At 42.2% G+C, this 27,346-nt stretch overlaps 3 protein-coding genes and 2 long non-coding RNA genes across 5 annotated transcripts in view; 2 read left to right on the top strand and 3 right to left on the bottom strand.

Annotated features, from left to right (window-relative positions):
* The first annotated feature begins 5,058 nt into the window (after window positions 1-5,058).
* LOC143316073 (uncharacterized) overlaps window positions 5,059-27,346 on the top strand; it is a 114,979-nt gene continuing 92,691 nt past the window's right edge. Inside the window, exons 1-5 of the mRNA XM_076723788.1 lie at window positions 5,059-5,147; window positions 5,255-5,380; window positions 6,073-6,167; window positions 11,753-11,765; window positions 22,494-22,509. Coding sequence (XP_076579903.1) covers window positions 5,059-5,147; window positions 5,255-5,380; window positions 6,073-6,167; window positions 11,753-11,765; window positions 22,494-22,509 — 339 coding nt within the window. The remainder of the gene's footprint in view (window positions 5,148-5,254; window positions 5,381-6,072; window positions 6,168-11,752; window positions 11,766-22,493; window positions 22,510-27,346) is intronic.
* Window positions 7,024-10,955, top strand: LOC143316286 (NLR family CARD domain-containing protein 3-like). Its single transcript, XM_076724167.1, has 10 exons — window positions 7,024-7,028; window positions 7,059-7,137; window positions 7,296-7,524; window positions 7,680-8,395; window positions 8,489-8,787; window positions 8,899-8,993; window positions 9,042-9,510; window positions 9,596-9,769; window positions 10,208-10,406; window positions 10,947-10,955. Exons 1-10 carry the CDS (start codon window positions 7,024-7,026, stop codon window positions 10,953-10,955), a joined length of 2,274 nt encoding a protein of 757 aa, XP_076580282.1.
* Window positions 17,635-20,344, bottom strand: LOC143316287 (uncharacterized). The gene is made up of 9 exons (XM_076724168.1): window positions 20,230-20,344; window positions 20,090-20,140; window positions 19,966-20,010; window positions 19,185-19,249; window positions 18,983-19,094; window positions 18,262-18,330; window positions 18,120-18,143; window positions 17,880-18,033; window positions 17,635-17,789 (listed from the first exon to the last, which is right to left on the bottom strand). Exons 2-9 carry the CDS (start codon window positions 20,096-20,098, stop codon window positions 17,635-17,637), a joined length of 633 nt encoding a protein of 210 aa, XP_076580283.1. The 5' UTR covers window positions 20,099-20,140; window positions 20,230-20,344.
* Window positions 21,352-22,892, bottom strand: LOC143316094 (uncharacterized). Its single transcript, XR_013076247.1, has 3 exons — window positions 22,677-22,892; window positions 21,698-21,817; window positions 21,352-21,381 (listed from the first exon to the last, which is right to left on the bottom strand). It is a non-coding gene; the product is annotated as an uncharacterized LOC143316094 (long non-coding RNA).
* LOC143316096 (uncharacterized) lies at window positions 23,980-25,259 on the bottom strand. Its single transcript, XR_013076249.1, has 3 exons — window positions 25,148-25,259; window positions 24,590-24,862; window positions 23,980-24,180 (listed from the first exon to the last, which is right to left on the bottom strand). It is a non-coding gene; the product is annotated as an uncharacterized LOC143316096 (long non-coding RNA).

Consider the following 27,346-nt stretch of genomic DNA (forward strand, 5'->3'; position numbering starts at 1 on the left):
TGGGTGACAGGTGGGAAAAGTCAGCTGTATAGAGGGTGAAGAGGAACGGTGCCAGCACTGTTCCCTGGGGGGCCCCCTCACTGCAGAGGACAGTCCCTGACACACAGTCCCGTGTCCTCACATACTGTGGGCGGTTGGAAAGGTAGTCCACTATCCAGCATGTGAGGTGTTGGTCCACACCCAAAAGCTCCAGCTTGTTTCTCAGGATGGCTGGCCTGATGGTGTTAAAAGCAGTGCTAAGGTCCAGGAAAAGGACCCGAACAGAGCTCCCAGGCGATTCCAGGTGAGATAGAGCTCGATGGAGGAGGAAGATGAGGGCATCGTCCACTTCGATGCCAGGCTGATACGCGAACTGCAGCGGGTCCATGGGCGAGCTCACCAGGGGGCGCAGGTGGGCAAGGACCAGCCGCTCCAGGTCCTTCATGAGGTCTGACGTTAGGGCCTCCAGCCTGAAGCAGCTAGGGTCCTTGGGATGTGGGGTCTTTGGCACAGGTACCACACAGGACGTCTTCCAGAGGCGTGGCACCTTTCCCAGTCTCAGGTTCAGGTTGAACAGATGTCCAATGATCCCGCTCAGCTGATCAGAGCAGGATCTGAGGAGCCTGGGACTGAGGCCATCCGGTCCTGCAGCCTTCCTGGTCTTTAACCTCCTGAGCTGATTCCTCACCTGGAGAGGAGGGACAAGTTGGAGCAGGGGGTCTGAGTGTCTTGTGAAGTGGATGGGGGGCTGGGAGGAGCAGTGGGGAGTGGCGTTGATTGCGGTGAGCTGCATACTGTGGGGGGGGGGGGTCAGTGGGGTACTCGGGCAGGGTGCTGGCAGATCAAAAGAGGGCTGCTGCAGTGCTGGTGCAGTTGGGGGAGGAGCAGATGTTTCTTCAAACCTACAGAAGTAGGTGTTCAGCTCATCTGCCCACTTTGGATCCCCAGCCGCCTGGGAGTTTGGCTCCTGGTGACCTGAGATGGATTTCAGGCCTCCCCAGACTCCCCTGGTGTTGTTCTCCTGCAGCTGTTCCTCCATTCTCTTTCTGTATCTGCCCCCCCCCCCCCCCCCCCCCCCCCGATATTCCTTCTTAGCTCCCTCTGAACAGTTTTCAGCTCCTCTTTGTTTCCTGACTTGAAGGCCCTATTCTTCTCCTTTAAGAGAGCCTTGATGTCAGGATGATCCAGGGTTTGTTGTTGGAGTGACAACGTACAGTCCTGGTGGGTGCAGTGTTCTCCACACAGACGTTCATGTAGTCCGTGATGCTGTCTGTCAGGCTGTCAATGTCCTCCTCATGAGAGTCACTGAATAAATCCCACACTGTTGTATCAAAGCAGTCCTTCAGAGCCTCTTCAGCCTTGTCAGACCACCTCTTCACTGTGCGGGACACAGCTGGTTGCCCGTTAACAAGGGACTTGTATACAGGCAGGAGATGAACCAGGTTGTGATCAGCTCTTCCCAGAGGGGGGAGGGGTAATGATTCATATGCCTCCTTGGTGTTGGCATAGAATAATTCCAGTGTTTTATTGTCTCTGGTGGTACATGTGACATACTGGATGAATTTGGGCAGAGTGGAGGACAGAGAGGCATGATTAAAATCCCCAGAGATCAGTAAGAGGGCCTGTGGTTTCTGAGTCTGCAGCCTGCTGATCACGGTGTAGCAGAACCAATCTGTAACTGACCCTCTTCTCACCTCTTTGCATTCCTCAGGAGAAGTGGAATGATAAAACAATCAGACTTTTAAGAGTTATAGACCATCTGGAAGGTTCACAGAAAGGTGTGAACCCGGGGAGAGACAGGATGTCTGGTTTAGAGACATCTTCTCACACTCTTTCAGGGCAACAAGAGTCACTGATAACACTTTTACTTCTAATTTACATCTGTTCAAGATGTTCCCATGGAGGTGCTAACTCTTTCTTGATAGCCCATGGGAGTTAAGGACAATAAAACTGCCTGGATGGACAAATGCCATGTCTCAAAGGAATCTACAAACCAGATAATGCTGATGGGTTGTAAATTAGACATTCCTGAAGCAAACTGTGCTGTATGTCTGTGTGCCTTTTTCTTAACCTACCAAAATAACCAATTCTCTATGTTGGATTTAACTATGGATGTTATTACATTGCTAGCTCATAGCTCATAGCTCATGATCTGTACAATAACAATGCTTTTCTGGTGTTTCTAGCTTACAGGATGACAGAACTGTGAATTGAACTATTTCAAAGGTTTTCTCTGAGTTTCTACCATGTAACCATACTGCCATCTAGAGGTTCATAGGGGTTAGGTTGAATGTGCTTAGCGGGAGACATTTATTAATAAGTAACCATAATAGCGATAATCATTTCGGCAAATATAGTCTGCCCTTCTTTATTTCTTCATCATATTAAAGTAGTTATACCCTTAGTCATCATGTTTATTAAGATGAGTATTAGGAAATGTATCATGTTTATCGTTGAATGTTGTCGTTATTCATCCAAGGCGTCTGACGCATGCTGTGAACAATGTTGAAATGTCATTGAAAATTGATCATTTAAAATATATTCAATTGACCACAGTGAGAAGCAGATGAGCCCTCGTATGAGTCATTAATTAATTCTCACTCTGGGAAATGAAATCACGTTGCATGTCTGCGAACCATCCTACATGTGTGACGTCCTATTGGTTAGACACGATGCAATGACAAAGTTAGTCGCGCACAGCGGACTTCAGTTTTTTTTTTTCTTTAGTCTAGTTCTGTCTTAGTTTGTGTTAAGTTCGGTTCTGTTATGTGTAGTAGTTTGTTCCTGAGTTTTCCCTGTAAGTTCGTGCCTTGATCTTTCTTCTCTGTCTTCCGCGGAGTTTCTTTAAGTTCTTTGTCTTTAGTTTTTCCAGTATTTTTCGCTCCGTCGTTTTCTCAGTCTTTTGTTGCTGCTCACAACCGTAGAGAGTAGCTTGATTTAATTCTGCAGTAAACGCACTTTTCTAATCTTCTTCGTGAAACTTTAATTTTTGCTCGTCACGCCAAGCCGCATAATTCCTGATTTTTGTTGTTAAAGTCTTGTCACGAAATAATAATTTTGAAGACATTTTTGACCGGCCATCGAAGAGTTTCTCAATCTTATTATTAGTAATCAAAAGCCTTGCCAAACGGCCAACAACTAACTGACCGCACTGAAGACCTGTAGCCTGCTGCTGACCCGCTGATCCGGGTTAAAGAACCATCAGAAGCCGTTCCTCGTCCAACACCAGCTCTCAACAGTGGTTCGCTTGATTCGTCCGGCAGACCGCTGTGCAGATCAGAGTGACGGACGACGATGCGGAGCCTATTCATGTCAGTTCGGAGCAGACATCTACAGGAGCGTTGCTGACAAAGTAGGCATACTTAAGCGGTTTTGAATAAGAGTTGGTCCGTGAGGGTGAGATATTGTCAATTTGTTTAAATTCTCTAAATCATTCATTCAACAAATTAACTTCATATTCGCATCCCCCCCTTCCCCTTTAAAAACCTACTTCTCACTATCGTCAAACTCATTTTACCATTCTCTCGCCATAAGTTCCTCTGTGCAGTGTTTGTGTTAATCTACATCATCCATATAATCTACCGCATTATCCATGATTCATATTCATTTCATTATTGTGTTTAATAAATAATCTTTTGCATACAAGTCGTTGTCAGACGGTGTCCTTTTGAGCTGGATATAAGCAATCCCTGTACTAAGAGTTTACGCCTTAGATTATCAGACTGATCTACTGTTGGTTCATTCGTTCACTACATCAGCATTACAAGACACGACATACAAAATCCTTCTTAGCTGAGGAAGGTTGGTGCCCTGCTCTTATTAACGAATGCAACATTAATTTAGAGGTAATTCCCCTACAACGGAGTTGATGATGTCACAGGCTGCATCGGCGTTTGCAGAGGGAGGAATATGCACAGCCACCACTATGACATGCAAGAACTCCCGCGGTAGATAGTATGGCCACAAACTAACAGCCAATAGTTCAATGTCCAGGCAGCAGTGCTGCTCTTTGATAGTGATGTGTCTGGAGTTACACCATCTATCATTCAACACTGCCAGCCCTCCTCCTTTCCTCTTGCCACTCCTCTCTGTCCAGTCTGCCCGTATGAGTGAGAATCCCTCCAGCGCTACAGTCATGTCTGTGTGCTCCGTTCCCAGCCATGTCTCACTAAACAATAGCATACTGCACCGCCGGAATTCCTGATAATGCTGGGTCAACGCCGCTAGCTCGTCCATCTTATTGGGTAGAGATCTTACGTTCCCCATGATGACGGACGGGAGAGTCGGTCTATAAGCTCTCCTCCTGTCGCGACGTTTGATCCCAGCGCAGCACCCTCGTATCCTCCTCCTTAACTCACGGGGGACATCAGGTCGCTCCTCCGGCCACACAGCTGTGTTACACAGGGCCAGCAGCTGATCCCTACTGTAAACAATGGGAGCCATTGTCTCATGGACCCACAGACGCGGAGACAGTTGCACGAGTTGTCAAAAGTGATGAAAAAGTAGCACCAGAGTGACCGTGTTTGATGTTTCTGATGCACCAGAGATTTACAAACACGCAGAACTAAAATGGAATAAAAAAGACGCACAAGAAAACAGAAAAAGAGAAGAAAAACTAGAGAGCTGCTGTAACAGGCTGCTGCTCGTACGGCGCTACCCGAGAATCTGAATATCATCTCCTTCACTTATCGATGATCGAGGATCATTTAGGCGTAAAGAAACTTTCAGTCATGTTGAATTTACTGACTATTCCACAAACTGAAGCTTCCTGTCAGATTCAGTCAGTGTGTCAGTGGATGTCAACGGTCGTCCAGGCATCAAGTGTGTGTTCACTTCACTGCGGCTTCATGTCGCCATCTAGTGGACTGATAGAAGTACAGCAGCTCGGCCTCACACTGCTGTCTGACTGCACTCAGCTGACAGTGATATGAAAGACGAGATAACAGCCAATCAGAGGAGGAGCAGCTGATATTTGGACAGGAGAAACCATGAAAGGATGATTTCAGCTGATGTGCACATGAATGATTTGTGTTTCCTCTCCAGATTAAAGTGTGTGTGAGCTGACGTGAGTTCAGCAGCATGAATCGGTGTGAGGACAGAGAGGAGGGAGTCCGTCCCTCTAAAACCAGTCTGTGTGGGGACGATGACGGCCAGACCGAAGCTCAGAGGTGAGACCAGGATCTCTCACTGTCCAGGACTCGTCTCCATGTCAGAGCACTCGAATCTCTCCACCATCATTATTCACACTCAAAGCTCTGTGTGTGTTGTGTTGAAGGCCAGAGCAGCAGGACCCACCAGACTCTGCTGGACCTGGACCTGGACCCAGCTGTGTGTCCTTCAGGAGTGACCAGTCAATGGATGCCTTCCTTAATTTTAAACAGCAACATGTCTCTGACAGACAGTAAGTTGTTCTCAGTATTAAACTCATGTTGGACAATTTGACCTGAAATGTCCATATGTCCTCCTCATGTTCTCCACTGCTGATGTTTGTCCTCATTAAATCCAGTCTGACCAGTTGTCCTTCTAATGTTCATGTTGTCCTAGAATGATGATGAAGGTTAGAGCTAGATTAGTGTCAAAGGACATTTGTCCAGTCTGTCCCTAAACAGCACTGACATGTCCACATGTGGACACTGAAAGCTGAGGATAATATGAGGCTTCAGCACAAATCCAGTGGGGACCTTCCAAAGTCTCTTTACCATCAAACTTCCTCTTTGAATGTTGGACTAAAATGCTTCAGCGACCATCGTCTCTAAATAACAGTCAGGATATTTGTGCTGAGTCTCTTGACACAAATGTTAGAAAACGGACCAACAGAGTCGGTGCTGATGGACTCCACAGTTTAGTTTGTTGTCTGTCAATCACAGTAAAATCTGCTCAGAAATCACTCCGTTGAGTCCTGCTTTGGTCCAAGATTGGATGGACAAATGAAGCAATGATCCACAGACTGAAATCATTCAGCTTCATGTTTGATTGAACTTTGGTGTGTTGATCCTTTTCTTGTTGATAGCTGCTAGTTTCTCCAGCAGCTTCTGAGTCTGAAGAAGAAAAAGTCAATTTGCATCCCTGGTGGTCGTCCTCTGTGTCTGACAGGATCTATGGGAGACCAGCCTCTACTGGACCTGGACCTGGACCTGGAGCTGGACCTGAACCCAGCTGTGTGTCCTTGAAGAGTGAATGGTCGATGGGTCACGTCATTGATTTCAAAGGAGAGCGACCGTCTGCTGCAAAGAGGTAAACTGTTAATAACATTAAAATCTTACAGATTCTTGTTTGAACTGTTATTTATCCAGAGAAGTTTTTTAAACCTGTTTGTTTATTTTCAGCATCGTTCCTCTTCTCATTCGTTTGTATCCTCACATGTGGAAGCTGCCCAGTATAACCAGTCTTCAACTCTTGACTCCAGTTGAACATTTCCTCCACATACATTCAGACTGATGACTGCATGAGTATAAAACAGTGACTTGATTGAGGCTAACAGATGCTAACGAAGGCTAACCCTGATTCCACTGAGTTCCTCCATCAAATCAACATGTTGTGGTTTTCAGTCATGTCCATGAATAAAAGAAAGGGCCAGAACAACTTCTATGAGCAACAGCTGCACCTGTTTCCTTCATGTAGTCCAGAGAAGAACGTTCCAGCTTTCATTTGAAACACAGCTGGATGTGAAATCACCCTCAGCTTTGCTTTGGTCCAGTATTCTCTGCTTCTCTCTTTGCTTTTCTCATGTTTCACTCACTTTATTGTGACTGAATGGCAATTTGTGCTGGACAGGTAGCATCCAATTAGCTTGTGTGAGCTGTGTGATGCTGTCCACAGTATTATAGGGGTCAATGAGAACTGGAGGGACTCAACCAGACAAGCTGGTGAACCAACACGGTAAAGTGAAAGCTGCACAGAAATGCAGACTGGACTGTTGATTCACGGTGGGATCAGCAGTACGAGCAACACTTTAATGTCAGTGGAAACCATCTGATTTAATGTTGGAATCAACACTTCAGCTCAAAGGACCTTCAGCTGGTGTTTGTCTCTGTGTGGACGGACATGATGTGAGCTAATTCTTCATGATTCCTCCACAGAGTCCACCAGGAGAGCTCAGAGGTTCCTAGTGGTCAGTCTGCCCAGCAGCATCAAACTCACCTGGACTCCATATTTATGGTCTGTACTTGTACAACAGCTGCTTTCACATCTAATCTGTTCACGATCATCTCCACGCTGCACTTTTTAGACCAGTGGACTGTCAGTCTGTCCAACATGGATCTGATGTTTGCTTCCATGATTTCAGTTTGTGTCATTCATATCATCTTCTGTTCCAGCTGCTGGAGGAGAACATTGTCTCTTTTGTGAGGAACGAGCTGAAGAAGATCAAGACGGTTCTGAGTCCAGATGACCCAGAATGCTTAGAGAGTCAGGAGGAGGATGAGGAGGTGTTGGACGGTGAGGATGCAGAGCAGAGGAGGAGCAGCAGAGAGGCATTTCTGAAGATCACACAGCACTTCCTGAGGAGAATGAAGGAGGAGGAGCTGGCTGAGCGTCTGCAGAGCAGTAAGAGGATTTCTCTAAAGGTTTAACTGCTGGATCAGTGGAACATTCACTGAGGTCTCAACAGATGGACCAAAATATGTTCAGACAAGGACATTAAAATCTCTTCTGAACTTTATCAAATCACTTATTGATTTATTTGTTGTGTCTTCATTCAGAACTTTTTGCTCCAGTTTGTCGGGGTCAACTTAAATCTAACCTGAAGGAGAAGTTCCAGTGTGTGTTTGAGGGGATCGCTAAATCAGGAAAGTGGACCCTTCTGAATCAGATCTACACAGAGCTCTTCATCACAGAGGGAGGTACTGGACAGGTCAATGATGAACATGAGGTCAGACAGATTGAAACAGCATCCAGGAAACCACATGGACCAGAAACCACAATCAGACAAGAAGACATCTTTAAACCACCTGGACGAGATGAACCAATCAGAACAGTGATGACAAAGGGAGTGGCTGGCATTGGGAAGACGGTCTTAACACAGAAGTTCACTCTGGACTGGGCTGAAGAAAAAGCCCACCAGGACATACAGTTCATGTTTCCATTCACTTTCAGAGAGCTGAATGTGCTGAAAGAGAAAGAGTTCAGCTTGGTGGAACTTGTTCATCACTTCTTTCCTGAAACCAAAGAAGCAGGAATCTGCAGGTTTGAAGAGTTCAGGGTTTTGTTCATCCTTGACGGTCTGGATGAGTGTCGACTTCCTCTGGATTTCCACAACAATGAGATCCTGACTGATGTTACAAAGTCCACCTCAGTGGATGTGCTGCTGACAAACCTCATCAGGAGGAACCTGCTTCCCTCTGCTCACCTCTGGATAACCACACGACCTGCAGCAGCCAATCAGATCCCCCCTGAGTGTGTTGACATGGTGACAGAGGTCAGAGGGTTCACTGATGAACAGAAGGAGGAGTACTTCAGGAAGAGGTTCAGAGACAAGGAGCAGGCCAGCAGAATCATCTCCCACATCAAGACATCACGAAGCCTTCACATCATGTGCCACATCCCGGTCTTCTGCTGGCTCACTGCTACAGTTCTGGAGGATGTGATGAAGACCAGAGAGGACGGAGAGCTGCCCAAGACCCTGACTCAGATGTACATCCACTTCCTGGTGGTTCAGTCCAAAGTGAAGAACATGAAGTATGATGGAGGAGCTGAGTCAGATCCTCAGTGGACTCCAGAGAGCAGGAAGATGATTGAGTCTCTGGGAAAACTGGCTTTTGAGCAGCTGCAGAAAGGAAACCTGATCTTCTACGAATCAGACCTGACAGAGTGTGGCATCGATATCAGAGCAGCCTCAGTATACTCAGGAGTGTTCACACAGATCTTCAAAGAGGAGAGAGGACTGTACCAGGACAAGGTGTTTTGCTTTGTCCATCTGAGTGTTCAGGAGTTTCTGGCTGCTCTTCATATCCATCTGACCTTCATCAAGTCTGGAGTCAATCTGCTGTCAGAAGAACAAAGAACCTCCCATGAACGTGCAGGGTCTAAACTTGTCCGGTTGACAAAAGTCTTCAAAGACAGAGAACCTGAACTAACACATCTCTACCAGAGTGCAGTGGACAAGGCCTTACAGAGTCCAAATGGACACCTGGACCTGTTCCTCCGATTCCTCCTGGGACTTTCACTGCAGACCAATCAGATTCTCCTACGAGGTCTGCTGACACAGACAGGAAGTGGCTCAAAAACCAGTCAGGCAACAGTCGAGTACATCAAGAGGAAGATTGAAGAGACTCCCTCTGCAGAGAAAAGCATCAATCTGTTCCACTGTCTGAATGAACTGAATGATCGTTCTCTGGTGGATCATATCCAGCAGTCCTTGAGTTCAGGAAGTCTCTCCACAGATGAACTGTCTCCTGCTCAGTGGTCAGCTCTGGTCTTCATCTTACTCTCATCACAAAAAGGTCTGGACGTGTTTGACCTGAAGAAATTCTCTGCTTCAGAGGAGGCTCTTCTGAGGCTGCTGCCAGTGGTCAAAGCCTCCAACAAAGCTCTGTAAGTACAGAGACAGTGAAGTTTCTTCATCAATAAATACTCTGATATCTAACTTACTGTTTCCTTCCTTCCTGTGTCTCTTCAGACTGAGTGGCTCTAACCTCTCAGAGAGAAGCTGTGAAGTTCTGTCCTCAGTCCTCAGATCTCAGTCCTCCAGTCTGAGAGAGCTGGACCTGAGTCACAACCACCTGCAGGATTCAGGAGTGAAACTGCTGTCTGCTGGACTGGAGAGTCCACACTGTGCACTGGAAACTCTCAGGTCAGATCACATTACTGTTTGCTGTGAAAGCATTGATGTCTTTTTTTAACCTCAGAAGTCCACACGTTTGACACATACATGCATTGATTGGCAGATGTTTTCTTTCAATGTTCATTTCATTAATGAAGTCTGGCTGAGATGGAAACCCTCATTTTGGTTTTGTTGTCATGTGACTTTGATTAGTGGACATCACTTTATTCCTGATTCAGTCATGATTAATTACCACAAAGGTGTCGCTGAGGACCTCAGGAAGTGAAGTGTCAAGTGTGAAGTTGTTAACCTAAAACACAGAAACTGTTGAGAATTATTATGTGTTGTAAATCCTCCCACGTAATGCTGCTCAGCCTATCAGATCTCTGCATTTTGAGAGCAATGATTTGACGGACACAGCAGGACCCTCAGATGATCTTCCATGTGTGTTGTTCTGTGTGTTTGCAGGCTGTCAGGCTGTCTGGTCACAGAGGAAGGCTGTGCTTCTCTGGCCTCAGCCCTGAGATCCAACCCCTCCCATCTGAGAGAGCTGGACCTGAGCTACAATCATCCAGGAGACTCAGGAGTGAAGCTGCTGTCTGCTGGACTGGAGGATCCTCACTGCAGACTGGACACTCTCAGGTATGAAGAGGCTGCTGCAGCCACAGTCAGTCAGTGTGAAAGAGGAGGAAGAGCTGGAAACACGTTGTCTGTCTTTTTGGTTGATGGTGGATGTGAGTGAGACATGAACAATCACACATGTAGGAAACCTTTGTCCTTTGATCACAACATAAACACTGGTTGAACATGAAAAGGACATATTTGTGTCGGAGGTCTCAAGGAGAACATCTCCAGGAACAAACATGATAATGACCTGTTGGTCATAATTGATGCAGTTTGGACAGATCTCTGCATGGAAAAAGAACTGTCAGTTTGACAAATGTCCTTTTTGTCCTCAAAAGACATAAAAACAAGCTTCCAATAAGTCCAAAGCAGTTCTATTTATTTCAAACTGCTGGAACATGACAACCACAGGACAGAGCAGGACTTTTGAGATGCTTCATTCAAGTGTTTTTCTCAAAATGTTGGACTGTTCCTTCATCAGTGGAGAACAATTGGACTGAACATGGTCTTCACGGCAAACATGGGTTGTAAATATTTCCATGTGCAGACATCAAGTGGCTCTTCTTGTCCTGGTGAACTTCAGGAAGTTTGATTTCCACACAATAGAGTCATGATGACTTGTCTCAGATATTGAATTTATTAACAGTATTCACACTTCTAATGAACACATGAAGCATGGTCACATATGTGACATGACGAGGAGAACCGTGTCCAATAATCAATGATTAAAGCTCTGTTGGTTTGTTCAGTTAAGACAAAGTCAGACTGATTATTAATCATCACTGGTGGGAGAGCGAGAGAGCGATCAACGAGTGAAGCAGCTTAGAATAGAAGTCAGCAACAGATTGAAATGAGGAAATGAGCTGATGAAGGCAGATTTAATGATGAGAGAGAATCAGTGTCGCTGTCAGTGTCTGAGCAGAGCTGAAGAGGTTTAGGGGCAGCAGGGAGAAGCAGGCCGGATCAACATATTGTGTTTGTGTGTATGAGAGTGATGTAACGTCCATGTTTGCATGCTGAAAGAGGAGGTGCTGCTCTGACCCCCCCTCCTCCTTTCAGGGTGGAGCCTGCTGGAGTCCGATGGTTGAGACCAGGTCTGAGGAAGTGTAAGTGTGTCTTTAATTTGACTGATGAAAACAAAGCAGAGCACATTCAGCCATCTTCAAACTGTGACATCACTCATTCACATCTCTGATGTCATCATCAAACTGTCAACTCAATCAACAGATGATGGATCAATAACTGCAGCTGTTTTCTTCTTCTTCTCTCCATCAGATTCCTGTGAACTCAAACTGGACACAAACACAGTGAACAGAAACATCAAACTGTTTGACAACAACAGGACAATGACGTATGTGGAGGAGGATCAGTCATATCCTGATCATCCAGACAGGTTTGACCAGTGGCCTCAGCTGCTGTGTGGAACTGGTCTGACTGGTCGCTGTTACTGGGAGGTTGAGTGGAGAGGAGGAGTTGATGTATCAGTGAGTTACAGAAGAATCAGAAGGAAAGGAGACAGTGAAGAGTGTTTGTTTGGAGAGAATGATCAGTCCTGGAGTCTATTCTGCTCTGATGTTGGTCGTTACTCTGTCTGGCACAATAACAGAGAAACATCCATCTCCTCCTCCTCCTCCTCCTCCTCCTCTGTCTCTCACAGAGTAGGAGTGTATGTGGACTGTCCTGCTGGCACTCTGTCCTTCTACAGAGTTTCCTCTGACTCACTGATCCACCTCCGCACCTTCAACACCACATTCACTGAACCTCTTTATCCTGGTTTTGGTATCAGTTCTGGTTCCTCAGTGTCTCTGTGTCCTCTGTAGGAGGGAGAGTCTCCTCCTGTTTGAGAAACACTGCTGAACAGATCATTTGAGTCTGTGCAGGATCTCAGTCACATCAGTCTTTCAGGTTATTGGAATAAATTGATCAATGAACTTTGTTGAAAATGATTGAAAAGATTCCTCATTTACTTTGTGAACTTCTTCCACTTCCAGTCCTTTAAAGATGGAAGCTGTGATCATTAAACTGTGGAAACGCTGTTGACTTGAACCTTCAGCTGTGTGTTGATTTCAATTCTGGATCTTGTTCCAATCAAAGCTGAATGTTGCTGTGAGTGTTTGTTGTGTCTCTCAGATCAGGACTAGAGGTCCACTGATACGGTTTTTTCAGGGCTGATACAGATTATTAGAAATCAAGGAGACCGATAACCGTTAAAATATGAGATATCACCTTGATTGTTTCACTTCATGTTGTGTTTTCATGGTTCATTTTACTCAACAACATCGAGCTGAACCAAGAATCAAGTGAGCACAAACTAATTCCTGATGGCTGATAACACTTGAACTGTTTGTTGACGTATTAAGACATGAGGAAGGAGACAGCAACCTTCAAGATCCAAGACAAGTGACCACAGTGAGAGCAGCACAGGTTTCCCTCAACACCAGAGACAACCTGAGGGACGTGGACCTCGTTAGCAGACGTCCACTTCATTCAAACAACTTTATTACCACCAACAAGTCTTCAGTTTGGACCAGCAGAGGTTTTGGTGTCTGATAACATGTCGTGATACTGTTTGTGACTCAAACTTTGATTTGGAGTCAAGTTTCATCTTCAAAAGCAGAAAAACAAGTTTGGAAATCGTTGTTAAACAAATCTGTCAAAGAATTTTAGAAAAGTCGTCAAACTTCAACGGTACATGAGAAACAACTGAAAAAAAGGAAACTTTACAGTACAGTAATCAGTACAGTATACGGCATTCCTACAATACACATCCTGTTATTTAAATAACTTGACACAATATTTAGTTTTTTGTTATCTTTCACCCGTGTGGCACAGTCAAACATAACCTTTCATAACTTAAAATACATATACACAAATACCCCAAAAGTAAGCAAATAAATAAATAAATAAATAACGGTAAGTAGTTTTTTGTTTTTTTTTTAGGCTTCATCTCTACTGTATGCAGAGGATATATCTAGTTACTTTAATTTAAAACGAGCCCATCTTTTTTCCAACAACTTTTCTTTCTTATTAATTCTATAAGTTACCCTCTCCATCCTATAAATATTCTCTTCAGTCTCTAGCCATTTATTTACTTTGGGTGCTTCCAACTTTTTCCAGTTTCTTGTTATTTGTTTGAGTGCTGTAATTCTCAGAATCCAAAATAAATATTCTTCATCCTTTCGAAGGCCATTAAAACCTATTCCCAACCATAAAGTGTGTTTCTTAAATTGGCCCAATTTCCCAAACATCTGTTCTGTTATGTGTATGACTTCTGACCAATACATTTCTATTTTTTTACATGTAAAGAATATGTGAGTGTGGTCCGCTTTGTCTTCCCCGCATTCCCTCCAGCAGCTAGAATTATTCTGTGTATATTTGCTTAACATCAATGGTGTTCTAAAATACCGGAGATTTATCTTCCAAGCATATTCTTGGCAGAAGGCCATTTTATGTTTGAGAAATGATCTTTAAGACTCTGATTCCGCTCGTCATCTGATATAGATGTTTTCAGTTCTATCTGCCATTTATCCTTAATGTTATTTATGTCTTCGGTTCTGCAATCCTGAAATATTTGATACATTTGTCCAGTTATATTTTTCAAATTATGGTTTTGATTGGCCTTTATCATATGTCTCAGAATGGGATGGAGATCTCCAAGAGATGTAATTTGGACTTTTTCCTTCAAATAGTTTCTCACTTGCAAATATCTGTAAAAATGATTCTTGTTTAAACCATATCTATTTACTGTATTTTCAAAAGAATCCATTGCTTCTTCCTTGTACATTTGATAGAATCTTGTGAGGCCCTTACTCTCCCATTTTTTTAAAACATCATCAATACTATTTGGAATAAAATCTGGATCCCAGGCTATCTCTCTTAAACAAGTGATTTCCTGTTCCTTAACTCTGGTTATTTTACATGTTCTTCTCCAGATTTTAAATGTGTTATGTACAGAATAACTTTGTGTTTTAATCTGTGCTTTTTTCAAAACTGAGAAAATCAAAGTACTGAGTGATTCAGCCAAATTAAACTCAATGAGTTTCCATTTGGGTCTCATCTCATTATTCATCCATATTAAAATTGGTTTCACCTGTGCTGAGTAATAGTAGTTAATTAAATTTGGTAATGCAAGTCCCCCTCTTTCTTTTTTTTTTTCTTTTTTTTTGTTGCAAAATTTTAAGTTTCACGTTTGGCTTCCTTTCATCCCATAAAAATTTTCTAAGCAGCCCATCCCAAACATTAAAACTTGTGGGTGGTATGTATGTCGGCAGATTCTGAAATAGAAACAAAAAGCATGGCAAAACATTCATTTTAATGATATTTATCTTTTCAAATAATGTGAGAGGTAAGATTTTCCACCTATTCAGATCTTGCTTTACCAAATTCTCCAGATTCTCGAAATTACAATGATATATTAGGTCTAAATTATTGGGTATGATAACGCCTAGATATCTCACTTTATTCTGGTCCCATTTAAAGTCAAACTGTTTTTTAAAGTTTCTCTCCAAATGGGTACCAATTTCCATAGCTTCACTTTTATTTAAATTTAACTTATAACCAGACAGTATTCCATAGTTTCCAACTTCATCTAGTAACGCAGGCAATGAATTATGTATATCTGTGAGGTACACCATAATATCATCCGCATACATTGCTAATTTCTGTTCATGTTCCTTAATTTTGAGACCCTTTGTCTTCTCACTTGCCCGAATCCTCTCCTAATCCTTATGGTTCTATGTATAAAGCAAATAGTTGTGGGGATAATGGGTCTCCCTGTCTTGTTCCTCTTTTTAAATTAAAAGTCTTAGAAAGGATCCCATTCACTCTCACTCTTGCTTTTGCTTCTTTCTACATGTTCTTCATCAAATCAATAAAAGTTTGGTGGAAGCCAAACGTCTGGCACACTCCAAATAAAAAGGGCCATGACACCCGATCGAAGGCCTTTTCAGCGTCTAGCGTCAATGTTAGCATTTGTTGTTTTGTTTTTATTGTATAGTCAATTACATTAAGAGTACGCCGAACATTGTCACTTAAAAGACGGTCATTGACAAATCCTGTTTGGTCTAAATTAATAATTTTAGGTAGTATGCATGAAAGTCTATTTGCTATAATTGATGTGAAAAGCTTTTGATCTACATTTAGGAGGGACACGGGTCTATAAGATGAACAGTGTTTTAAATCTTTTCCTTCTTTAGGTATTACAGTAATAATTGCTGAATTCCATGAGACTGGCCAGTTTCCTGTTTGTAGGATTTCATTAAAAACTCTGCATAGAATGGGAGAAAATAAGTACCTGAATTCCTTATAGAATTCACAAGTGAAAGCGTCACTCCCAGGACTTTTTCCAGTGTTGCTTTTCTGAATTACCATTAGAATTTCTGTTTCTCCTATTGACTGTCCTAAACCATCATTCAGTTTATCCGTCACTGTTGGGAGGTTTAAGAGTTCCAAGTACTTTTTCATTTCCTCCTTGTCTACTTCTGCTTCTTCTGGGGTATAGAGGTTTTGAGAGTAATCCCTAAAACATGAAGCTATTTCCAACTTGCCCCTCTTACTTATGAAGTTTTTATCTATAATGGTGGTTACTGCAGTTTTTTCTCTCCGTTTCTTTAATTTAGTCAAGTATAGGTAGCTGGAGGCCAAGATGGCGCCGGAGGGGAAGATAATCTGCCGCAGATCTGCCAGGGGAAGATCTTGGGGAAGTGACGTCACAAGTAGGCGTATGCGGATGAAACCAAGCTGCGATAGTATTATTTGTGCAAATGTGATGGTATTTTTTGCCTTGTTATATCTTTCAAATGTAATTTAAACAATTAATTATACTTAATACATATTTTTATCAGTTTAACAAGAAAGCTGTGATGGTATTCTTTGCCTTGTGCACAAGCTGTAAAGATTATTCATGTTTTATCTGTCAAACAATTAATTCTACGTTATAATATGTTGACATCATTTATTATGATTATTATCATTTTCAATTGTGGATTTATATCCTTTACAGCTGATAATACTATCAGTTCCACAATTTATTATCCTTATTTCTGTATATTTAGCTTACAATTTGTGGCTTACAATGTGTGAATGCTGTAATTCATACGATTTTGCACACAAATACATCTTTGTAATTGAATAAAAAAAAATAATAATAGAAATAAAATAAATGTATTGGTCTTGTTTAATGGGTCACGCACAGCAGACATTCATCCAATGTAAATAAAGTATTAATCATTAATAAGAAAATAATCTAAAGGTAGTAATAATAATAATAATAATAATAATAATAATAATAATAATAATAATAATAATAATAATAATGATAATAATGAAGTTTCACAACAATCCATTTCATTAATGGGAGACCCTAAGACAGGGGTGCCCACACTTTTGTGACGTGAGATCTACTTTTAAAATGACTATCTCAACATGATCTACCCATCACAAATGTTTTACCTGAGGGCATGAGGCAGGGCGGGCTTTGGAATAGCGGCACCGGTGCTACATATTAGACAAACACACTTACTGTAGTAAGGGGGAAATAAATGGGAAATACTCGGGGGAAATTACCATTCTGTATGAAAGTTAAAACTGTTCCAAGTTCTTTGTACTGACTCTTGAACAAAGCATTGCATTGGATGTTTGCCTACTTTAGAGCAGGGTTTCCCATGGTGGGTGCCTTGATGCCAGTCCAGGGGTGCCTCAGAGTCATTTGCTAATATTTTGAATTCCCCAGCACAACTTCACTAAGTTTAACCACTTAGATTATCTATGCTTGTTATGTTATGCTTGCTATGCTTGTTTGATCTTTTGCCGTCAGGTAGACGTTACAGGACAATCAAATCAAGAACAGACTCAAAAACAGTTTTTCTCCGACAGCAATAACCATCCTAAATGCTTCAAGGAAAGATATGTTTGACTGAGTATTTACTTATTGTTATATATTGTTATTGTTTATTATTTATTTTGCACTGACTGTTCTGCACTTTTTAATTTCGTTGTACTGGTTACAATGACAATAAAGGAGTATTCTATTCTATATTCTATGGCTACTTCAATCTACCAGCTCACAATGCAACCATTCACCAAAAATGAAAAAAAGTCAAAGTGTGTAATATCTGTCAAGCATTTGAACAGAAATCTTGTATGCAGTTTCTTTGACATGATAAAGTTGCATCAGCGAATGACTGATCAATAACAAATTCACACTGAAATAGAGGCCATGTTTCCTTCAACTTTTAATATTGGCAGAAAGCACACACACCAGGGATGCCGTCTCAATAATATCTTGGGTACTCCCCACGCTTCCCATTCCCAGTGAAGCCAACACAGTCTTTAAATTGTATGCCACACTCTTGGCAATTCAATATGGCAAAGGGCACCCTGGACTCCTCCTTGCATACAGCTGGATAGTTCTTCCAGTTCACCTCACCTGTTCCAAAAACAAAAGAAAAACTATTATGGTGTATGAAAGCAAATACACTTTGTAATGAAGGTTATTTAGTCACATAATAGCAATTACCATCAAGCCAGGCAAAATGAGCCCTCTTCCTAAAGGAAGGATTTCCAGTGATGTCTCGAAAGGCCCTGCAGGTGAGTGTGAGACGTAAATAGGCCATGTCTCCTTCCTGGAGCACTACTTCAAGCAGCACCTCCTCCAGGATCTCAGGTGGAAGCTAAAGGGCAAACCAAAAATAAAACTACCAGTTGGATAAACATTGATTGCAAATAAACATTGATTCTTTCAATTCTTACACTTTACCTTAAAAATCGGTGTGCCAGGTGCCTTTTGGGGAACATAAAAAAGTAATTACACAATATCACAGCCAAACTATGGCTGACTAAATGATTGATGTGTGTACAACTTGGAGTATGTGAAAGTGTAATTGATCTTAAGCACTAACCCACAGTACAGCGTCAGCCTGTCTCCCCTTCTTTGCATAGCTGTGCTCGTCACAGACATCTCCTGGTGTCTGACATTAAAACAATACAGCTGTTATAACTATGTGGTAGGAGTTAGCAATGCAGAGGATTTGTTTTAAATTTTACAATGCAATATAGAATGTACTATAATTATTAATGCAGATATAATTTAAGACTAATGCCACACTTGATGAGGTTTAAGGTAACTCAATATAAGCACGACCAATTAAGACTGCTTATGAAAGGGGAAATCTATGCATTTCCAACATCAAACTATGTCATTATACTTTAGATCTATTGTAAAAAGTTCCATTCTTCGTAGCCTAGAATGTTGCAAACATAAAAATACATCCACCATATATCACTGGTCATATGACCGGAGTAAGTGTTCATAGGCTATTTGAACTTGATAAAGTATTATATAATATATAAAGTAGTATATAAAATATTGGAAACATCAAATATAGAATAGCTCAGTCAAACCATTTGAGTTCATTCAGGTGAAATAGCCTACCATGCCATAGGACCTGTGACACGAATGTGTTTGAATTTTCGATCCCAACGTTTTAGGCAACAGAATTAAACTTTTTCAAGAGGTCATCAGAATAGCTTGAAAGTATAGTAATGACATAGTTTAATCTTGAAGATGGGCGGAAAGTAGTCAATGTGAGAGGGTCGGTGTCTTGTGTGATGACAATTCACCATGGTGATGCTCTGATGCCTCCTCTTCCTGCTGACTCTGAAGACAGGTGGGACATTGAGAGACAGAGTTGCTTGCCCTTCTGGAGTGAAGTGGGCAAACCTTCTTCCATAACTACAATTTCAGATAACACAATATAATCAAAAGTCAACATACCACATTCCTTTGCGATACTTTGTGATTTACTATAAATTATGTTGGTACCCCTCAAGCTGGAAGTTCTCCACCAAGGTTGCACACCACCACCTCCTTATTCCAACCATGTCATGCTGAAGTAAATGCATAATAAAGAAATCATGTTATAACACACATTATACGCAAACCTTTTTATTTTTCACTTAACGGGATATTTCACTTTCAAAAAAACCTTTGGTCATTTTTTCATCTACTCAGGCTTTTGGGAAAACCCAGGAAAGTTTTTGAGTTGTTTGATTCAGTTTAGATATTTTATATTCATTTGATCAGACACGCCCCCTTCTTATACAAACCCATTGTGGCTTCAAACTCCATTTTAACCATGATAGATTCAGTGAAAACACCCATAATTTTTTTCTGTTGACTCATATGGCCCTCCTAATACATGAGCAGGCCATGTTTTTTGGATAAATTTTTCCATTTATTTTCAATCTTTTTTTATTGTATTTTATATTTTTCATTTTCCCAAAGAATTATTAAAAATAAATTTAAAAAAGTTATCAAAAAAACATGGCCTGCTCACGTATTAGGAGGGCAGTATGAGTCACCAGAAAAAAGAACAAGTGTTTTCATTGAATCTATCATGGTTAAAATGGAGTTTGAAGTTACAATGGGTTTGTATAGGAAGGGGGCGTGTCTGATCAAATGAATATCACTGAATCAAGCAACTCAAAAACTGTCCCGGGTTCCCCCAAAAGCCTGAGCAGATGATAAAATTAACAAAACATTTTTTGAAAGTGAAATATCCCTTTAAGCTAATGTGCACTTCTGATTTTCAAGTTGCACTTACAACAGTGAAGTCCATCTCGGCACCAACAGCGATGTACCAAGCATACTGTAAGTGGACATAAAACAATGTTGTGATATTTACATTTTACATGTTTTTGGTTAGCAAGATCTGAGTAACATCTCACCATGAGCATGAAGACGCCACAGTCTACACCATGAGATTGGTAAGGAACACCCTGTTGGAATAAGTCAAATAATGTTGATTCAAAGGAGAAAAGGGACATTAAATACAGGATGTCAAATAAAATATTACAACTACTGTTACCTGTAAATCCAAGGCACTGCTCTCCGTCCAGTTTCCTGGCGCAAGATGTTGTGCAACGCCTCTGATAATACAAAGGACATCATCAGTCTTTGGCCTTCAGAAGGTACACAACAGAAGAATAAAAAAAAAGAAAAAAGAAAAAAAAGAAACCACCACCACCAGATGTAGAACGCTGAATAGTCAGGAACATGACTGGGGGAAAAAAGACAATGTTCAAAAAGCTGTCATGCAAATCCACTTGGCCAGACAACCTGGCCGACATGGGAACACATGCAAAAAGGCACAACTGAACATGGCCATGATTTTAAGAATCAGTTGTTAAAGCTGCAATCCATTAAATTTATATTGCTTATTTAAGCCCGCTTTACAGTACTAAAGGTCCAGCAGTAGGCATAACATGATCTATGATACAGATTAGTTAAATTAAGTCTTTTAAATAACTCTTTGATTGCAGCTTCAACATGGTCAGGTCATAGGAACGTCATAGGAAAATCCAGTCTCCCTATGTTAACCTTAGTAGGCTTCGATAAGCCTGATTTCCAAAGCCTTGTATTCTCTCCCTGTATTTTGAGTCCAGAAAGACTATCTCTTTCGCGGCAGGCTTCATTACCTGTAGAGCACATGTATCTTTGCCATAAGAGAACATGCATGTTAAGGTGAACATTATAAATGACAAACATAACAGGGGTAGAAATCCAAACTGAAAACATCACAACATGTTAGTCAAAAACAAAATTAGGGAAATGCCTATCCAGGTTGCTCTTCAGTTCATATGCATTATGCTTCAAAGAAATGTACACTTACACATAGTAGATAGTGCCCTGGGGTCCACAGTGGGATGATCACAAGATCCTTATTAGAGTCTGTCACCTAATAAAGGCATGTATTGATTAAATTGACTGTAACTCAATAAATGTTGCATGTTCCAACAGCAATTAAAACTTACTGAGAAGGTTAAGAGTGGGTCACAGTTGGTAGGTGGGAGCCAAGTAGGTGGGACATGCAGATCCACCACTTTAATAGTTTTCCCCTGTAGAATAAAGATTTCAGATGAGTACTGCAGCCTATCAACATATGTTACTTTAAAGACTTACTGTACAGTACCTGCTGCTCTATGGCTTTCTTGAGAATTCGGAGACACGCATTTCCCACCTGTAAAAACCACACACACAAACACAGTTCTATAAAATATTTTCAAATCAATCAATCAGTAATTGCCATTTTCTCAACCCAAGACGAGAGGCACCCAGCTGCAGCCCCGCAGACGTAAAAAAACACACAATGCGCAACAGATTTTTCTTTTTTTTTTCTTTTTTTTTTTATTTATTCGTTTATTTTATTTTATTTTGAAGGGATCTGATAAAAGCCGGAAACCAAACCCTTACTTTACTTTGAAGCTCACCGGAAACCTGGCCGGTGCTTTTGATGTGTTTTTTACTTGACGCACTCGCTCACGAGCCACTCCTACCATCGAGTCCATTTCCCTCTGTTGGCCCAGGGTTTGCATGTTGTCCCGCGTGAGGCATGTGTGGCCGTCTTTGATGATCAGCTCTTCTGCCGGCTTACTGTCATCCAAAATGTAGTCAATCTAGAATGTTGCAGCAAGCAAGTGTTATAGATTATAATGTAGTTAACAAATCCTGATAGCAGGGTTAACACTAAAACCACAACTACAGACCTCTCAAGAAGATACAGATTAGCCTAATAGCCCCTGCTCACTTGGGTAGAGTGAGATGGCTCACGGTAGAGGTCAGTACTGCCTGGTCTTCAAGATACTCAGAATCAGTGCCCCTGTACCCAACTACTTCACTGAATTGAGAAACACCAGAGGCACCTCCACTGATCTCATGCACCCCAAATTCAACATAAACATGGCACATAATATATTCAACTCTGATACCAAAATTTGTAACGCCCTACCGCAACGTATCAAAGTGTGGCAATAGTCATTCAAAACCTCAATGAAAGTGCACATGATTAAAATTTAACAGGACCTAGACAAATAGCCCTGCACACTGCTGTACATATACTTTTGCTCATGACTTTGTTCACACTGTGATTATGATTAGTATCATCTATGAATTGAATACACAGGACCACACTGTAAGTCCCTGGCTTTTTGTGCTATCATTTGAACATTACTTGTGTATATGCTGTACTGCTAGTGTTTAATAAATGTAAATGTATAACAGCTTATCTCCAAGATAGTGTTAATACATGGTATAACGTTTTCAGCCAAACGTAATAGCCTGATGAAGGAAAAGTTTCCGGCTAAACCATGTATTTACACTAAGTAAACCATGTCAGACATAAACTGCCGTGCCAAATAGAATTATTTCAAACAGTTTTTCGATATGTCCAGCACCAGCGATCTACTGGATATGTGCTACCGTCACCTTTGAACAAGGGAATGGATGACAGTCATGATAGTTTACAACCATAGTTACCAGTTCCTCCTGTAGTGGATGTCCTGGGAGGGTCCATGTTTCTCTGCAGGGCCTCAGAAGTGATGCCTTTGTCCTCCTCTCACAGTGCTCCCCACACAGGTTTTCAGGTGATCCTAGTGCACACACAAATACAAAAGGGTCAAACATACGGTGAAATGTTGTGCATTACAGACCCAGACAGGAATATTGAAATTTTAGAAACATGACAATGTTACCCATTACAGCCTGTCCATTCATATTAAGTGTGATGTCCATAGTGAGAGTCCTGTACATCTTCTCAAATCTTTTGTTGACAGATGTATTATAATGGTGGAGAATGTTCCGTGTGTTCTGTGTGTATTACCCCATGTTTTCTTGATGGCATGGATGGGAAAACAAGTTCCCCGGAAAGACTTTGCCACTGCAAACACCCCATTCTCTTTGTCAATGCACTGACTACGTAGATGGCCAGCAGCTGTGATGTCATTGATAGTTGAAGTGTGCTTCTTTAAGATGTGCCTTCTCAGATTTTTTTTGTAAAGCCACAAACCACAGTTGGGACATTTGATATGCTCCTTATAAATAGACTGGCTCAATGGTGGCTGGGGTACTTTAGCTAGAAACACATGAGTGCCTGGTGTTGCTGCTGTTGTGCCTGGAGACATTGTGGTGCTGGTGAATAGGGTCGCAGATGGTTGGCCAGGGGTGTCTGCTGCTGCAGTGTCTGGGGTCACTGCTGGTGCGCCTGAAGTCGCTGGTGGTGGTGGTGGGGTGCCTGGAGTCGCTGGTGGTGGTGGTGGTGGGGTGCCTGGAGTCGCTGGTGGTGGTGGTGGTGGTGGTGGTGGTGGAGCGCCTGGAGTCGCTGGTGGTGGTGGTGGTGGTGGTGGAGCGCCTGGAGTCGCTGGTGGTGGTGGTGGTGGTGGAGCGCCTGAAGTCGCTGGTGGTGGTGGGGTGCCTGGAGTCGCTGGTGGTGGTGGTGGGGTGCCTGGAGTCGCTGGTGGTGGTGGTGGTGGTGGGGTGCCTGGAGTCGCTGGTGGTGGTGGTGGAGCGCCTGGAGTCGCTGGTGGTGGTGGTGGTGGTGGTGGAGCGCCTGGAGTCGCTGGTGGTGGTGGTGGTGGTGGAGCGCCTGGAGTCGCTGGTGGTGGTGGAGCGCCTGGAGTCGCTGGTGGTGGTGGTGGTGGTGGAGCGCCTGGAGTCGCTGGTGGTGGTGGGGTGCCTGGAGTCGCTGGTGGTGGTGGTGGTGGAGCGCCTGGAGTCGTTGGTGGTCGTGGTGGAGCACCTGGAGTCGTTGGTGGTGGTGGGGTGCCTGGAGTCGCTGGTGGTGGTACGCCCTGGGTTGGTGGTGTTGAGCCTGGGGACACTGGGGTGCATGGGGTCACTGGTGTCGTGGTCAGAGTTGTTCTCCCAGATTTCTCACATTTTCTTAGGTGTTGCAAAAACTCAGCTCGGTTTATTAATGTCTTGGGGCAGTGTAGACAGTGGAAATGTTTCCGTTTGCGGCACTCCAAGTTGCAACGGATGAATTCTGAAATTAAGACAAAAACAGCATTAGTATTCCTGAAAAATGTTTGACACAATTACACAATTTACACAATTTGTCTCAGATTCCAAGCAAAAGCTTTGAAATAGCGTCGACAGGCAAGCAAACAAAACACAAAAAAATGGTTTAAGGACCCCCCCCCCCAAAAAAAAAAAAAAAAAAATTTGAAAGTAGACTAATTCAATATGTAATATCCATCCATCTATAAAATGCATGGCTACACAACCTCTTTAAGCAGACATACTCTCAGTAATAAGTTATTCTGAAAAGATCAATGAAACACAATTACATTCAATTATTACTGTGTGTTTGGGAGGCATAAGAGAGATGCATTGTATTAACTGTAGCACATAAGTAAATAAATTATGCAATATAGCAAAGAAGAATTGCTTACCTCTACCTGGGGACATCTGGGTCACTGCTGTTGTGCCTGGTGTCACTGCTGCTGGTGTGTCTGGGGTCACTGCTGGTGTGTCTGGGGTCACTGCTGGTGTGTCTGGGGTCACTGCTGGTTTGCCTGGAGTCACTGGTGTCGTGGTCACAGATTCCTCACATTTTATTATGTGTTGCAAAAACTCTTTTCTGTTGAGCAACGTCTTGGGGCAGTACGGGCAGTGGAAATGTCTTTGTTTGCGGCACTCTAAATGACAAATGAATATTGTGAATTCTGAAACAAAGAAGAAAATAACATTAGTGTTCCTGAAAGAATGTTTGAACACTCCACAAATATATTAGACAATGTGTCTCACATTCCAAGCAGGAACAATAAGTTATTCTGAAAAGGTCAATGAATAACAATCATATTCGACAATAATTAAGTTAAATTGCATGTGTTTTGGAGGCATGAGAGCATTTTGATTTGTGAAGTGAGTTTTCTAACTGTAACACATTAGGAAATAACCTATTACTATTATGCAACTGCAAATAAAGACTAAACCAAGAAATTGCTCACCTTTATGCCGGACTGCTTTTACTCTATGTGACTCTATGTGATCCCAAACACGGTTATAGCTCTCACAGGGCTGAAAAACTGATGGATGGCAGAAAGGGCAATGGTACTTGTGGCAACATGTCTGGCACAGGGACAAAGTTACAGGACCTTTTGAGGTTCTGCACTGAGACATGCTGTGAAGCAAAATATTTAATATTGATTAAAACAGATATTGCATTGTAAGAAAAACAACAACACTATACTTACACAAATTAAGCAATAAACTTACATACAAAGTCACACTTAGCAGTGTTAACACCACAGGAGCCCCAGCAGCTTCTGTGCCACATGTTCACCCCAGCTTGTCTCAAATCTATAACAATATAATTTGTTGCACCTACAGCCATGTGAGCTGATGTTTACATACTATGTTGGAGCGAAAACTCTAAAACTATTGTCCAGTTTGATTGATTGATTGATATTTTTATTAGCCGTTTGCATAAGAAAAAGTACCGTTTCATGACAGTATAATTCACTGGTATAAGGTCAACTAAAAGGATGCCACAAGAAAGCGTTTAGGCTTTTTTCAATGGGGTCCTTTTTTAACTCATACAACACTGAATGACATACAAATAAAAAAGTTTGACAAAAGATATACATTGTGTGGTGATTCTTGGAGAGAAGAACATAATGTAACGTGTAAATTCATACATAGTGGAGGAGTTATGATAAAATAGACTGAGAGATACATAGACTTCACATCGTTTATGCGTGCAGCTAAAGACAGAGAAAGAATTCAAAGTGTTTATTGTCATGTGCACAGTAAAGAAACACGTTTCCCTGTACAATGAAATTCTTACTTTGCTGTCCACACAGTTGCCAGCGTAAGGACGTATGGACAGTGAGACTGATATTTATTGCTAAATATAAACTATATTACTGCAGAGAAGTCTCCGTCCGTAATATCGGATCAATTACACACATGTAAACTTATAAGACAAAACGGTCGGTAACATCAGACCAGTTCTACGCTGCCGAAAATACAAGCAATCCAACGGAGCTTCAATGACATAGGAAAACACACCACCATAAATCAAATCAGGGGCTACTAACCGTCATTCTGGATCAAAGTCAAAATCAAAATCAAGTATAGGTAACAGGATGCCAAGATGGCGAGTCTGGGCAGAGATACACTGCTCTATACTTGGTAACTGGAGGCAAGTATAGTGAGAATGAGTATAGCAAGTATAGGCGCGCCCATTTGTGACGTCACTTCCCCAAGATCTTCCCCTGGCAGATCTGCGGCAGATTATCTTCCCCTCCGGCGCCATCTTGGCCTCCAGCTACTCGAGCTGAGAGATAGTTGACAGTCACTGCAGTTACTGACTTCAACCCTCCTGCACATTCCACCTTTGGTGCTATGCAGAAAGGCCATGATGGTTTCATCAGGGAAGGATTGGCTGCTTAGGCCTCCTTTGATTGTAGGATGCTTGTTTGTTTGTGTATGTGCCTGTGAAGAAAAAATAAACATCTAGTAAGGTTGACAGTTTGCCTCAGTAAGACAAATTTTTTCTACTGGTTGTATATGTATGTATAGTTTGAGTTCCTCATAGAAGGCTATAACTATCTTTGGGCACTTATGATCAGTCTCCTCTGAGTCTTTGCACTTCTTAAGAAACATTAGGTCTCCACATGAGTCAGTTGCTCCAATTATCTTCTCTGGCTCAAGTCCTCTCTCAAAGCCACGTACAACTAGAACATCATCCTCCTTCTTCTTTGTTCCCGCTCTGGCTATTAAATGGATGGCTATCTATTTGACAACCTCAAAGGTACAATGCATCATAGGTAGCACAACTGCAGGGATTAACTCTAAACCTCCTGCACATTGCATTTTTGTTATGGTGCCAGAAAGGTGCAATGCGGTCTCGGCCTTTAACATTTTCCACCGCTTCCCGAGCCATTTGGAGATCTCCGCGTTGGGCATGACTGCTCCATGATTTTCCTCCACCTTTCTTATGGTGCTGGAAAAGTGAAATGCATCATGGGAGTAGACTGGGCTATGCAGTCTTGTTATGCATCATGTGTAGAACCGGAGTCCTATTCCATTATTCCTTGCTGCGGTATTCAGGCGACCGGACCTGCTTTGAACACTCTAATTTTTTTTTTTTTTACCGAATGGAACAACATCTACTGCACATTGCACCTTTCTTATGGGGCCAT

This window comes from Chaetodon auriga, chromosome 23 (assembly GCF_051107435.1).
Source record: "Chaetodon auriga isolate fChaAug3 chromosome 23, fChaAug3.hap1, whole genome shotgun sequence".
Lineage (NCBI taxonomy): Eukaryota > Metazoa > Chordata > Actinopteri > Chaetodontiformes > Chaetodontidae > Chaetodon > Chaetodon auriga.

Bases quoted from the DNA above. Each gene is read 5' to 3' on its own strand.
- LOC143316286 (XM_076724167.1), top strand. The intron at 7,525-7,679 runs GTAAGAGGATTT...GTCTTCATTCAG, and splicing joins GGCTGAGCGTCTGCAGAGCA to AACTTTTTGCTCCAGTTTGT. The intron at 8,396-8,488 runs GTCAGAGGGTTC...TCCCACATCAAG, and splicing joins GTGTTGACATGGTGACAGAG to ACATCACGAAGCCTTCACAT.
- LOC143316287 (XM_076724168.1), bottom strand. The intron at 18,144-18,261 runs GTTAGTGCTTAA...GTTCCCCAAAAG, and splicing joins AGGCTGACGCTGTACTGTGG to GCACCTGGCACACCGATTTT. The intron at 17,790-17,879 runs GTAATTGCTATT...TTTTTGGAACAG, and splicing joins TCATTTTGCCTGGCTTGATG to GTGAGGTGAACTGGAAGAAC.